Source organism: Pogona vitticeps, chromosome 8 (assembly GCF_051106095.1).
Source record: "Pogona vitticeps strain Pit_001003342236 chromosome 8, PviZW2.1, whole genome shotgun sequence".
Lineage (NCBI taxonomy): Eukaryota > Metazoa > Chordata > Lepidosauria > Squamata > Agamidae > Pogona > Pogona vitticeps.
In genome coordinates this window covers 26,791,070-26,804,934 of record NC_135790.1, presented here as the reverse complement: position 1 = coordinate 26,804,934, position 13,865 = coordinate 26,791,070, and the positions used below count along the sequence as shown (strand labels likewise).

The 13,865-nt window shown below is 49.7% G+C and overlaps 1 protein-coding gene across 2 annotated transcripts in view; it reads right to left on the bottom strand.

Moving 5' to 3' along the window:
* The window catches only part of USP2 (ubiquitin specific peptidase 2), a 47,991-nt gene continuing 34,126 nt past the window's right edge, over positions 1 to 13,865 (bottom strand). For both annotated transcript variants that reach the window (XM_072979266.2, XM_020792783.3), the window contains 11 exons: positions 11,801 to 11,851; positions 9,075 to 9,198; positions 7,491 to 7,602; positions 6,471 to 6,581; positions 5,782 to 5,846; positions 4,053 to 4,156; positions 3,814 to 3,894; positions 3,576 to 3,654; positions 2,593 to 2,700; positions 1,622 to 1,742; positions 1 to 266 (listed from right to left, as the gene is read on the bottom strand). In XM_072979266.2, the coding sequence (XP_072835367.2) occupies positions 179 to 266; positions 1,622 to 1,742; positions 2,593 to 2,700; positions 3,576 to 3,654; positions 3,814 to 3,894; positions 4,053 to 4,156; positions 5,782 to 5,846; positions 6,471 to 6,581; positions 7,491 to 7,602; positions 9,075 to 9,198; positions 11,801 to 11,851 (1,044 nt within the window). In that variant the 3' untranslated portion in view covers positions 1 to 178. The remainder of the gene's footprint in view (positions 267 to 1,621; positions 1,743 to 2,592; positions 2,701 to 3,575; positions 3,655 to 3,813; positions 3,895 to 4,052; positions 4,157 to 5,781; positions 5,847 to 6,470; positions 6,582 to 7,490; positions 7,603 to 9,074; positions 9,199 to 11,800; positions 11,852 to 13,865) is intronic.

Sequence of the window (13,865 nt, the reverse complement as noted above, 5' to 3'; positions counted from 1 at the left end):
TTTTGAAAAAAAAAGCTTTTTTGGAAAAAAAAAAAAGGAAAACACAATTTGTGGAGGGAAATCCCTTCAGTCAACATCGTCTTGGGTCCCCCACACCACGAGTCCGTGAGCTGGCGCTCAACCCTTTTTCCTTTTTTCCTTCAAGGCTTTGCGGTGGTGTAGGGCGGGTGGGCGGAAGCTACATTCGGGAGGACGGGCTGGCCAGCTCGTAGAAAAGCAGGTAGGCATCGCTGCTCCGGACGTGACTGGAGGAGAGAGGTGTGACACTGCAGGGAGGATAAAGAGGGAAAAAGCCGTTAGCGAGCCAGTCTCATTGCGGGAAACCATGACCTCCGTCCTTTTGTGCCGGGATGCCTGGCATGGATTCCTTCATTTACTGAAGTATTTCTAAGCTGCTTGATAGCAATAGATCTCCGGGCAGAGGAGGATTGATAAAATCAAAATGAAAGAAATGAAAACTCTTCAAGGATTGTAAAACAATTTAAAACTTTTTTTTTAAAAAAAAGAACTTAATGATCAGAATCCTACTGCTGATTTATGTGTGCATAAGGGAACGACTTAACGACTAAACAACAACAACAAAAGGGAAACTGCCCAGACAGGAAGGCAACCCGGATTTTGTGCAAAATTGCTACAAAGATTTACGTCGTTTCCATAACTCAAGCACAAATCAGCATCAGGATTCAGGCCTACAGCAGACAAAAAAACTGTAGCCATAGTAACCTTTGAACTGCAGAGCTGGAAGAGATACTATGGGTTACTGAGTCCAGACCTTGTTAAGGAGGCCCAGTGGGGGAATTGAACTCCCCACCTCTGGCTTGGCAGGCAGTTGCCTTAAACCACCAAGCTATCCAACAACAGGAAACAGAAAGATTGGAAATGAAGCCATCCTCTTTCTAAGGGATAAACAGCTGTATTGGTGCCACACACCCACAGTTAGTGTTGCCTCCCAATGGGTTCTGATCGCAGCCACAACTTTGCACACACAAAGAATGTGGTTTTTGCTCCAATGCCAGTGGAAAATTAAGAGAGAACTTGGATTGGACGCCTATCCAGCGTTTAAGTCTGCTGCTGATCAGGGCATGGAGGAGTCAGCAAAAAGGAGTTTGGTGGGTGCCTTCGACCACAAGCCCCATCAGTCCCAGCCAGCACCACCTGGCTGATGGACCCCTCCCCCCGAGGGACAATGGGCAGTGTACTCCGAAAGGTGTGGAGGGCATCAGGTTGAGTTCCAGCAAAATTTAAAACAGAAGTCCTTAATATAAGCCAAAGTCTTTTTTTAAAGCCCAAGAGAAAAATCACCTTTGAAACAGATGTGCCTTTAACACTTTGAAATGCGGAGTTAAAAAAAAACCAACAATATTAAGTTTAGCATTTGGTCTGGAGGAGCTTTTCAAAAATGACAAATGAATCTCACTGGCGATGGGGGGGACTTTCTGCCCCATATGGGCACCGGATCTTCAGATACAGAAGAGTATTTTTCAGCTCTGGGAGCCGAGATGGTTTTGAGATTACAAGGTTCGGATGGGGAAACCCCCAGCATGGCACAGAGGCCTATGCTCTACCCCGAGCTACCGGTCCCCGCCTGGCACCAGAGAGCCGCTCCGATCCCCAGCGTTACCGTGAGTCATTGAACGCATGCCACTCTCCGGAGATGGGGTTTTTGCAGTAGGCGGTGTAATGGCCACCCATGGTCGTCCCGCTGTGGTTGGAAACGGCGTACAGGTTGTAAATGGCGTGGTCTGCAGAGGGACAGGTTGGAATAAAGTTAGAGTCACAGGCATTTCCCCCCCCCCATGCTAATGTCTGAACAGGTTTGTATCCTGGGTGACGGATCCTAGCACTCCCCTAGTTGTTGGACTGCAGATCCTATCAGCCCCTGGCCAGCACAGCTGGTGGTAAAGGATTATGGGATCGGCAGTCCGAAAACTATCCGAAAACATGCCTACTCAAAACATCTGAGGAAACCCAGTTATTCCACCCCTTCCTTGCAGAAAACTGGTTTTTTAAAACCTGTTTGATTCTCTAAACTTCCCAAAATTTTTAAAGTGGTGAGTTGAAGTTTTCGGCTTTCAAAGAAAAGAAAGGGGAGGGGGGAAACAAAAGGAAAATGTCAATGCTTTCCTAATCAATAACGTAAGTTTTCAAGAGTCTGTTTAGATAACAAAGGGGGGGGGGGCGAAATCACTGATGGATTACAAAGGAAGAGAGAGATGGGGAAGAGGGTTGTATTTGAGGGCAATTAAAAGCGTCCCCTTCGAATCCACACTGGAAATGTTTTCTTTCTCCTGTGTCCTCGGAGAAGCAAACAGCTTCATACCCTCAAAAAGTAGGGGGGGGGCTGTATGTGGACAAGGTGCTCTGATGGGGTTCATTCCACTGACCCTCGCACACCATTTCTTTATTCTGGCTCTGTGCTGTTCAATTCCCCCCCCCCCCCCCGGCTGAGGGAAGACCCCTGAAATTATGCCGATCCCGTCTTCCTGTGATGCTCTCCTCCCCTTCTCTCCTCCTTAGTCTCCCCTCCCAAATCCTTCTGCAAGCCCCCCCCCAGCACCCCTCCCATGTCCCCCCCTCTCCCGAAACACTCACTGCAGCTGTGGGAAGCAAACTCCCTCAAGTCCAGGTCCTTGAGAGGGAAATTAACAAAGGTGGTGAGCTTGCTGGATCGCATCCTGGCCTCCGAAAAACGCTTCAGGTCTGGGGCAGGCGGGGAGATGTTAAGGAAGACAAAAGGAAGATGCAAGGAAGGGGGGCAAGTTTGGGGTGGACGATGGGCCTTGGACCCCCCCCCCGCTCCCTGCCCATCCCCAGAAAGTTGCACAAGAGAGGACACACAAGGGCATAAAATTTTACTGTATACACTCATTTGCATGCACGGATGAAAACCTTTTTTTTAAATGTGGGGTTTTCTGAAACTTAACTATAAGTGCATCAAATTTTTTGCAGGTCAGGCCAGACACAGACCAAGTGACTGATCTGGATGTGGTTCCCTGTCAGAAGATGGGTAACCTCGAAGCTCCGACCTTTGTTTCAAAGGTTGGCTTTTCAGCTTCACAAGGACTAGAACTGGGGGGGAGCCCTTCTCACAGAGGACACCCTCAGCAGGAGAAGGGTTCCCCCTCGCACCTCTTCCAGCAGAGGACTTTCTGCCCTAGAAGAGGCCATACTCCTTTGGCACCTTCCCTTGACCGATTTTTCACCAGGGGGGCAGAGAGAGAGAGAGAAAAGAGCTTTTTATGGCTCAGGCAACACTGCGGTGTGTGAACCTCCATCATCAGAATGAGAGAAGGGCCGGATAAAATGACCTTCTTGGCGGGCGGATCCCGCATGGAGTCCACCAGCCGTTGCCCATCCTTTTTTGGTGATGGGAGATTGAATGGGTTGATGTTGCTTCCTGTGGCCAGACAGGGGAATCAAGAGCGCCTCTCTTCCCACGTTCCTCCGGCCAGTGGTATGGAACTCATGCGCTGCCTTCAGGAGCCAGAGGAGAGCTTGAAGCTGCCCGGCCCGTGACCCCTTCTGGCTAACCCTGGCCTGAAGGCGGCCGCGTCTAAGAAGGCAGGAAAGGATACGTAACACCAGGATCTTGGGGAACCTTTGAAGGCTGAACTTCTTCGTACATTTTGTCCTGGCCTTGCAGTGGCAGCAGGTCTGCGGGGAGAAAAAGGAAGCGCGATCAGCAGGAAAATATCTCTAATATATCTCTTTTTATATATATAAAAGCCGGTGTAATTCCCTTCCAGCTGCTCCCTCCACCTCCCCAGTTAGTTCTCTTGTGCACTTCCACCTTCGACTGGATCGGCCCCTTACCGGTTTCTCGTCTCCGTCCAGGACGTCTTCCTTGGTGAAGAGCCTCATGCAGTCCATCAAGTTCACCTCGCCGTAGCTTTTCTAGGAAAAGAGAGATGGACAGACGCCCGGTCAAGGGGTGAAAGTTGAGAAAGAACGGCTTGCCAGAGCTGATGACTTGGGCAGCGGAGACTGGGTGAGAGGGGAAGGAGGAGGGAGGCGAGGACGTGACGGAGGGCACACGCGTTCGTTGGGCTTACCTTGGCAATGGGCAAGGAGAGGTCCCAGAAAGGGTCAAAGGCCGTCGAGCAGTGCCCGCAGACACTGCAGGTGAGAGAGCTCTTCAGCTGCCCAACAAAAAGATCTAAAGGGATGGGAAAAGGAACAAGGGGTCACCGTGGACCAAGGGAGAAGCCATCTACAGCTGCTGGGCATCACAGGAAGCCCTTGGATCGGGTGCCCTTAAAAGACCTGACCCCTTCCCTGCAAGAAGGAATGCCAACTCATGCCCCCTTCCACACCCAAATGTAGGGTGGTCAGCAGCTGGCAGCCTCAAGGTGAGATCTGGCCAAGAAGGCAATTTTATCTGGCCCTCGGCATCCCTAGCAATCGGCTTCCTCTCCTGACCACTCAGGACTGGTATCCTCTGCCGTGTGTTTGAGCCTGCTGGTTTATGGTTTTCTTTACCCGTGGGCCCAGATCTTTCAGATTTCATCTTGAACCTCAGAGGTTCCCGTGGAAGCCGTTTCCTGGTGCAGCTCTGGATTCTCCTTTTCGATTGGTTTCAGCTACTCTTGAAACACTGTGGGCTTGCCAGCTGATATGAGACCCTTTCCCCCTTGTAGTCGGGCCACTTCCTTAGATTTATGTCCCTTGCCAAGCAGACTGGTAAGCATGTTTACCTTCTAGTGACCAGTCATTAAAATAAGTGTGCTAAATCCAAGGCACAAAGGTGAGAAGAGTTGCGGGCTATGACAAACAGACCCTATTTCACCACTTGAGAGAGCACTGCTTTTATATACGTGCCAAACATTAAGTTCAGTTGCTCTCAGGCCTTCATTATCTTACATCCTACCAATGACTCTGTTGAAGAATCAGAGTTGTTTCTATACCAAGGAGTACTGAATGAAATACTGTTGGGCACTTAGGCTGGGCAGATAACTTAATTTTTAACTACCTTAGCTAAGGTTTCTATATAATATAAATGATTCACTAAACATTTTCCACTTTGCCTTTTTGTCCTGGAACAAAAGGATCAGAGTAGAGTTGCACAATTTTTAAAAGGACACGAAATGACATAATGCAAAGTCATGGCCACATTTTAAAAAAACCACACTAAACAGATGTAGTTGTGCAAAAGAGGTCACAACGCTCTTTGGGCTGATGAAGATTGTGGCTTTGTGGAATAATTGGCAATATTGGGTCAAAAGGCAGTCAACTAACGAGAACTGCTGAAGAGCACAGTGGGGGTGCGGGACCAGAGTTTGGAAGTTCATTTTCCCCACTGTTCGTCCTTGACATGGGGCTGGACTCGGTGATCCATAAGCTCCCCGCCAGCTCGGCAGTTCTAAGATGATGATGATGATACAGTAATAGTTCACCAGTCAATTGACTGTGGAAACACTCTCTTTTGCAGTATCGACAGGATAGAGTTCAACATGAAGTTTAATCTCCACCCTTGACAATGAAAAATAAAAGTTCTGAAGATGAGGATGGATCTATGCTTTGGCCCTTTCCCATCTTATGAAGAAATCAGAGTTTGCAAAAGTTAATTGGAAATGGCCACACTCTCTGGGGGAACTCCGAAGGGTGATGGTAGGGTGTCACAGACCTGGGATCCTGTTGCTGCCATCCCTCTTCCCACTCCCATGAGATGGGAGTCGAGAGCAACTGTTTGGTTCCTCAAGGTCTACACCCCAAAGCTGCATTTCCCCCTCGCAACTTTTCCCACCGCCCGAAACAGAATCCCCCCCCCATCAAAGTCCTTACCCCCAATGCGGCTGTCTTCTCTGGCCAGGTATTTTATCCACATCTGCCTGCCCTTTTCTTCATCCCTGTAGGAGGTGAGAAGCAGAGAGGGTGAAATCAGCTCTCCCAAAGGACGGCGGGATCGTCCGGATCCAAGAGAAAAACTAGCATGGAAGCAAGACGTAGATCCAACGCTATCCTGAGACGCACAACTCCCCCTTTAAAGCTGCAGGCGCACTCCGTCTCTAATTCTGTAAACGCCGGAAGGAATGGCCAAAGGTTGCCCCCAGGGGCTGTGATGGGTCATCCCAGGCTTTAACCATGGGGGTGGGTGGGAGGTCAGGATGGGGTTGGGGGCACAGAGCGCAATTCCTGGGTCAGTGGACGTGGGATTTTGAATTTCCCACCATGCTTTCCGGGAGAGAGACCAGCTGAGATCCCCCACATCCAACGTGGGGCTCCTGTTGTTCCGCATCCTGCCACCTGGGCAGCCTTAGAGAAGCCGCGCACTCACAGAGCGCCCCCTAAAGGAGGGGTTTGGAAAAACGACTCCTTGATTGCTGGATAAACCTTGGGAGGGTCATGCGCCAAAGAAGCAGTGAGAGGATTTGTAAATGCAGAATTCCTAGTCCAGGAAAGGACACGATATCCTGTGCCTCCCTTCCCAAATTCCCGGTTCCTTTCCGCCCTGGCCTTTCGCTGCAACTTACGGGAGATGGTCCAGGTTCTCACTGCTGCCTTTGGGGCGAACCAGGACGCGGTTGACCTCGCTGTGAAGCCCGTCCAGGAGGAACCGGAGGAACTCCTGGGCGTCCTGCTGGCTAAAAGAGGAGAGAAGGAAGGATGAACGGAGAGGCTTCAGAGAGGCAAGGAAGGTGGTTAAAAATGGGGCATTCACTTCATGTCTCCGGAAGGGGAAGCTACCGATTCAGGCCACTTCACATCCTTTGGTTTCGCCTTGGAATCACACATTATAGCTAGCCTGTCATTGGAAGCTGAAAAGCCCAACACTTTAACTCTCTGTCCTCCAGGGTTTCACAACTTCTAATTCCTCTGACTTCTCTGTGTTTCTACTGTTATCACATGCTATCAAGTCCCCTCTAGACTTATGGAAACGCTAGGAATGAGCGATCTCCAAAGCTTTCACATCAACTGGGGGGAAAAAAGCTCAGTTCTTCCAATCAATAAACGGCACCCATCCTTACTCCATTCAGTGGAGCTTATGCTGATGTAGACCCGGGATCTACTGGGTCAAACCATCCTTTACAGCCAGCAGATCCTTAGAAGCTGAACTTGCCTTTGTGTTCTGAACATGTGAGTTAGGAAGCTGCTTGTGTCTGAGCAGTCATACTTGCAAGCCCGTGTTTACCGCCTGATGACCAATCACAAAATACAGCAAGCTAGCTGACAATCAGGCATCTTTTAGCACTTGAGGAATTCCCTCTCTGAAGACCGTAGGGATCTGCAATGGACCGCCTGGCCCTCTCTCTTTTCACCCTGCTTTTGAAAAGAACTGGTATAAATCTGCAGCAGAGTGGAAGCCGAAACTGATAAGGGAGGCTGTGGTCCACGCTGGATTTACATCCATAAGCCTAATTTTAAAATAGCAGGGGAAAAGCAAACTGCTGGAGCTAGAAGAACTCTCGGGAACAAATGACTGGAACTATTTGAACCCATGCTCCCTGCAGCTCATGGGAAGCCAAGAAGGAGGAGCAGGAAACGTTCCTTACTTGTAACCAACAAAGCGGGGAGCGTATCTTTGAATCTGCGTCTTGAATTCGGAAGGACTCACAGATTCATTTGGAGATGACGTCCACAAGGCCTGGATGAGTTTGGCAAACTCTGGAGGGAGGTGGGAGGCAGCCATGGAAAGGGGGGAGGAGGAGAAGGGGGGGAGAGACAGAAAAGATGCCAGGTTAGCTTCCTGAAAGGAGCAGAACGGCTTTGCCCTAGATGATAACTAGGTAACTCGTGCAGAGAAAAAGCCCCAAAGTCTGGTCTGGATATCAACAGCGAGACATCTCCCAGGTATGGATAGAAGTCACAGGGAATTCCATTTGCCTGTTTGTGATGGCAAAAAACTGGGGTAGATGGAGGGGCTGGTAGGACTGATGAAGACATACACAGGCAGCAGACATACAGATAATAATTCTTGTATGCCGTCCTGTCAATTCCAACTTATGGCAACCCTTTCCAGGGTGTTCTAGGTGTAGAGTAAGGTAAAAAGGTAAAGGTTCCCCTTGACAATTTTTTTGTCCAGTCATGTAGAGTACTCAGGAATAATTCCCAGATTCTGGCACTATCCTGGGACTATGTGCAGCTTGCCCAAGGCGACACAGGCTGGCTCGCTTTACAGGAGGCCCAGACGGGGAATCAAACTCCCAGCCTCTGGCTCTGCAGCCAGAGACCCTAACCACTGAGCTCTCCAGCCAGCCAGATAAATAGATAGAGGTTCATCATTTAAGAAGATTGATCACAGGAAGGTGACCCAGATGGCAAAGGATCTAGAAACCTAGCCCCATAAGGAACGGTGGAGGGAGCTGGGCTCATTTAACCTGGAGAAGATGGAGAAGGCACTGGGTCATCATCTTCATAGATCTAAAGGACCGTGACACAGAAGATGGAGTGAATTTGTGTGCCTCTGTCCTCCAGAGGGCAGAACATGAACAGACGGGTACCAAAAACGAGGAGGGAGATTCTGGCGAAATTGACGAAGGGCTTCCGGACACCAAGAGCTGTTTACAACGGGAAGGGAACTGCCCCCAATGAGGGCAGATTCTCCTTTTTTTGGATGCTATCAAACCGAGGTCCAGTGGCCACCCACCTGGGGACCTGGCTGTAGATTTCCTGCCCTGGGAGGGGGTGGTCTAGAGAGGACCTTTAAGACCCTCTCAGCTTTCTAATTCTATGATCCAGCACTTCTAGGAGACCCATGGATCTTGGGACGTGGGGTTTGTTACACTGCCGTCTGGCCGAGTGGCCCTGATGCAGAAGGTAGACAAAGGCAGCTCCCAAATCCATTTCATAAAGGCTGCATTTTTAGCACCCTCCTGAGTCTCTCTCTCTCCGTTGCTGAGAAACTGCTGCCTTTTCTTCCGGCTGCCTTCTGCGGATCCCTTCGCTCAACGACTCCCCCTCATTCTTCCCAGAGAGATGCCTTTGTCGCTAGAACCACCCCCACGACATGGCTTTCCGTGATGGTGAGGAGGACCAGTGGGGGGGCTCATCTGGCAATTGGGTGAGGACGCTGTGTGCAGGGGTGTCCTCACCCAAGGGTGCGTGCCCACCCCTGTGCCCAAACCCACGTCTCTTACCCGCCATGAGAGCCATCTGCATGCGGCTGTTCTGGTTGAGGTCGCGAAGGTACTGGTTCTGGAGGCAATAATCCCGAAGTTCTTTGGTGTTACTCAGGCACTGCAGGATCGAGTTCATAAAACACTGCAGGAGGCAGAAACCATGGGCACAAGTCAAGCCGTGCCCTGGCACACCGCTTGCCCTTCCCAACGGGGAGTGCGCCCCTGACACCACCATTTTGGAGGAAGACCACCTGCCTCACGTTGGCACCAGGGGCCACTCCTGCACCCGACGCAGTGGTAGACGGGTCAAATTGGGTTCCTTAAAAGAAATTCCTGAATAGATAGAAAGTCAGTGGAATCTCTCTTTTCTCAACTTTTCAAGCCCAATTTCTCTGTCTTTGGATATGGAACCGATGAGTGATCAAGAACTGAACTGTCATGTCAGATTGAAATGTGGCATGCAGGGGACAGGGCTGGTATATAGCCAAGTTGCACCATGTTTACCCTTTCCTGCTTTGTTCTAGTGCTGAAGAAAACCCCTTCTCTCTGAAGCTCTTTGCTTGCCTTGAAACAAAAGTTCGCACAAGTCCCTGGGGAGGGGTGGGGAGCGTTCTCATATCCCCTGCAAATACCCGCCTCAGAAGTAGGGTTTTCCTCAGCATTGCAGCACAGGGAGGAAAAGGTTAAACCCTTCGTTTCTCCCCTGCTTTGATCCTGTTAATTATCACCCACTCTTCAGCTTATGCAATCTGCTTTTTCAAAAGAAGCCGTGCATGTTAGAGGCAAAGGTGCCTTTAGCGTCAGCACCCGGGTCGGGTCCGAGTGACGGAAGAGTGGGCGGGAGGGCTGGCATGAGGCCATTTCCTGAGACCGTTACACCACACCGCACTGCAGCCTCTCTTCACCCATGTGCGAAACAAAGGCCGAAGGGTTCCCAGGCTTGTGTCATCCGAGAAGAGGAACTGAGGTGTCAACAGCTGAGGAAAGACCTGCTGAAACCAACTCAGTGAGCACCCTTGCAACTCAACAAACAGGCTGGGGGGGGGACACCAGAGGAGCCTGTGACTATTTATTTATTATTGGTTTACTTATATCTGGCCTTTCTCTCTGGGAAGGGACTCAAGGTGGCGTACAACAGCTGGAAAGGACACATTCAAGACCACCGTAAATTACCTTAATGTTAAAAGCTGGTAATCCAACCAGGAAAGTATATATATATGTGTGTGTGTTGGACTACAACTCCCATTGACTATGTTGGCTGGGGGATTGTGGGACTTGTGGTCCGAAAAGGGAACCCCCTGCCCAAGCTCTGGCCATGAACATCAAAGGTGACACGTTTCAGCTGGGCTGGGACGTATGGGGCAGTGGCATGGAAACCACCGGGCGGGGGGGGACCACGGAGGGAACTCCTACGTGAATGTCGCCCTGGAGAACCCGACGGGCAAGCTTTCGTAACGTGGCTGCAGTCACGTCAATGGTTGCCACACGGTGACCTCAACTGGCCCCTGGGCAACAGCTGCAAGGGATCCCTCCGGTCAAAAGCTGCACCTCTGAGGAGGGCCGGCCCCGAAATGGACTTCCTGTTGTATTTTTTGGGATGGGGTTGGGCTCCAGAGTCACTGTGAGGACTTTGGAGTGCCCTGTTTTGGGCTGGTTCTCTGCCATAATTTTTTTTTTAAACCAGAAAGCCTGCGTTGACCTTGTCGCTTCCCTCAGTTTCCCCACCTGCATTATATGACACAATTTGGTTTCCTGACTAACTGTATTTTGAGTTTGTATGATGCCTTCTCTGAACTTTATTGTTGTTCCAATTATTATTACATCGTTATCTCGAGCTCAATCTGTTAGCTGCCCAGAGCAGTGGCTTTGCCATTAATTGGGTGGGATAACTAACTAACTAACTAACTAACTAACTAACTAACTAACTAACTAACTAACTAACTAACTAACTAACTAACTAACTAACTAAATAAATAAATAAATAAATAAATAAATAAATAAATAAATAAATAAAAGCAGAGCAGGAGATAGGACTGAAAGAACACCCGGTGAACTGTGGAAAAGATTCAGAAGTAAAAACTCTTGTCTGCCAAGGAAGATCAGTTAGGAAAATTACTTTCCTAGACAAAAAAAGTGTCTGGAACCTGTGGTCCTAATCAATTCACTTTCTCAAACTGTGTGTACGAAGCTGTCCTATATTAGCCAGGTCTGAGTTGGAGTCCATCTGGGGGGAAATGGGTTCCCTGCTCCGGTGTCTGTGAACAATTTTTCACATGCAAAAGTGCTGTATGGTTAAAGGCCAGAATCCTACAGGCAGTTTACATCTGTATGATGTGAAATGACACACTGGGGAATTTTCCCTAAGTGATGAAGATCGGTGGTAGCATTCCTGGTCAGGTGCTCAGCTGTCCCTCGAGCCCATGACCAGGAAAGTGACGAGCACCTCGTTAATCAGTGATAATTCACCATTGCAACTTCCATCATTTCATTTCTGCACGTGTAAATCATCCACAGGGCGCTTGGCGATGCTTTATACGGCTTTAGGTGTGTCACATTTTCTGACAAAGAAACCTGCCACCCGCATTTGGCTGAGGGTCGACCACTGAGGATCCTTTCCCATCCTGTCCCAGAGCGATGACTCCCACAGTCCCCAGGACCCCATAAAGGATAGTTGAAAGCATTTAAAGTGTGGATAGGATAAGCACACCCAAGGGAGGCGGGTAGAGAGGAAGGAACGGACTTACGGTGTTGCCTAGGTTACGGAGGCCGGTCAAACCCTGGACTGTTTTCGAATTCTGTGGAGAAAGAAGAACACAGGGGTGAGGATGCGGCGTTCCAGATGCAGGCCTGTGTGCCAGGGAAAGGGGAGACCCAAAGCAAGAGATGGAGGTGACATATATGTATCCCAGGTCAACAAGGGCTGCTGCTCCCAGGCCGGCTACAGCCCTCTTAGTGCTCAGATTTGTGGAAGGAGGGAAAGTTCTGGAACAGAGAATTTGGGTGGCGGGGGGGGGGCAAAGCTGTCATCACCGTGAACACCTTGCACCAAGTTACTGCTGCCTGTTCCTACCCTAAACACCAAAGATGGCAGTCTTTAAACCCTGTAGTGGCTACTATATCATATGAGAAGGTTCTCCTCTGTAGCAGAACGTCTTTCGAGATTCCTGTCTTGGCCAGGACGTTTCTATGATGATTTGAGAAGCCAGAGATTCCCTCTGCCATGGAGCATTTGCTAAAGAAATGCTTGTTTCTAGGAATATATGGTCTAGCGGTTGGATTAGGATTGGGGACATTTCCTTTTGACTCCTCACTTAGCCATGAAACTGTTGGGCATTTCACAACCTCGCATGCTGCCTTCAGGTACGTTTGGTGGTGGGAGGGACCTTTCTGGGCTGGGGTGACTGTCAAGCTGTCGAGCACCAACCAATTGTTTCCATCTGCCTCTGAATTCAAAGAGAGACCCGCCTCCCTGCTCAGAACTCTTTCCCTTTCTTTGGTCTGTTGAAAAGCAGTAATCTGCTGAAGTCTGTTACCGAACGCAGATATGTGTATTCGTTTGCTTTTTGATCTGTTCCATTGTAAGTAACAAAACCTTTTGTTCTTTCTTCTTAGAAAATGTCTCGGAGTGAGTTACAGAGACTGTAAGTGCCAGTTGAGGAAGAAAAAAAGGGGGCGGTCTGCTCTGAGAATCCTTGTGTTTTTGCTACGCTGCTAGAGGAATTTAATCAGAAATTCAAAACTCTGCAACAGAAACTGACTGGGGGATATTGCGCAATCACACTATTTTATGCTCACAAGGAGGATGGGGAAAAGAGGAATTGGGTGGCTTACCCAGAAAAAGGTGGGATAGGAACATAATGGACAAAACATAATAAATAAGCAAATACTCGCAGACGGCAGACACAAAATGGTTCTTTCTGGCTAAGCACTTAATGCTAATGACACCTATTTTATTCATTTGTCCTTTGACTTTCCCCAGCTTCTTTTATGTGTCTTCCCTTTCATCCTAGTCTTGCTTATTTTTACGCAGACTTCCCCCCCCCCCCCACGCAGACGGATTCTAAGCTCCCTGTGGACAATAGCAGTAGCGAGAATGTTTCATGCCAACAGATGGAATAACATAAACATGTCCCAAAGCAGGCCATGGCAGGGAGAGGATTGTAAGCCTTCAGAGATCTGCCCCCCCCCAATTGACCCCTGGCACTTTCTTTGACGTCTCAGAGAAGGCGCCAGCCTGCCCAAGCACCGTGCACACTTCGACTGCAGGCAGGTTGGCAGCCGCCCTTGGCAAATTGTGGTCATCAGTAGCACCTTGGCAGTTTATCGGGTCCGGGATCTAAACCCCTGGTGCGATCCAGCTGGCAGCCGGCTGCAGGGACAGAGGCTGTACCGGCCTCTGGTAGATGGCGTGAGGAACGGAGCCATCCAAACAAAGAGGGAAGAACTTCAGCCTGCTAGGGAAACCCCCCCCCCCCCCAGTTCTTGGGCATCAGTGCCATCAAAAGACGGTCATCAAGCCCAATAATGCAACTGGCAGGAAACTTAAGGATCAAGAACGCCACTGTTAGCCTGCCTGTGATCTCCGCATGCAACATACAGTAGGCTCTGGAGGTGAGCGGGATTTGGGATTTGGAGGCAACTTCCCGGAGCTTGGCCAGAAGCGTTCCTGTCCCCTACTCTCTCCCTGGGCTGGAAAGTTGCAGAGAAAGCTGTCTGGATGAGGGCAGGCTTCCCTTTCATTTCCTGCTGCTCGCCTGGACTTCGGGGTGGAGGGGGTTAAAGCGGCAGCTCCTCTTTTCCTCCCCCCCC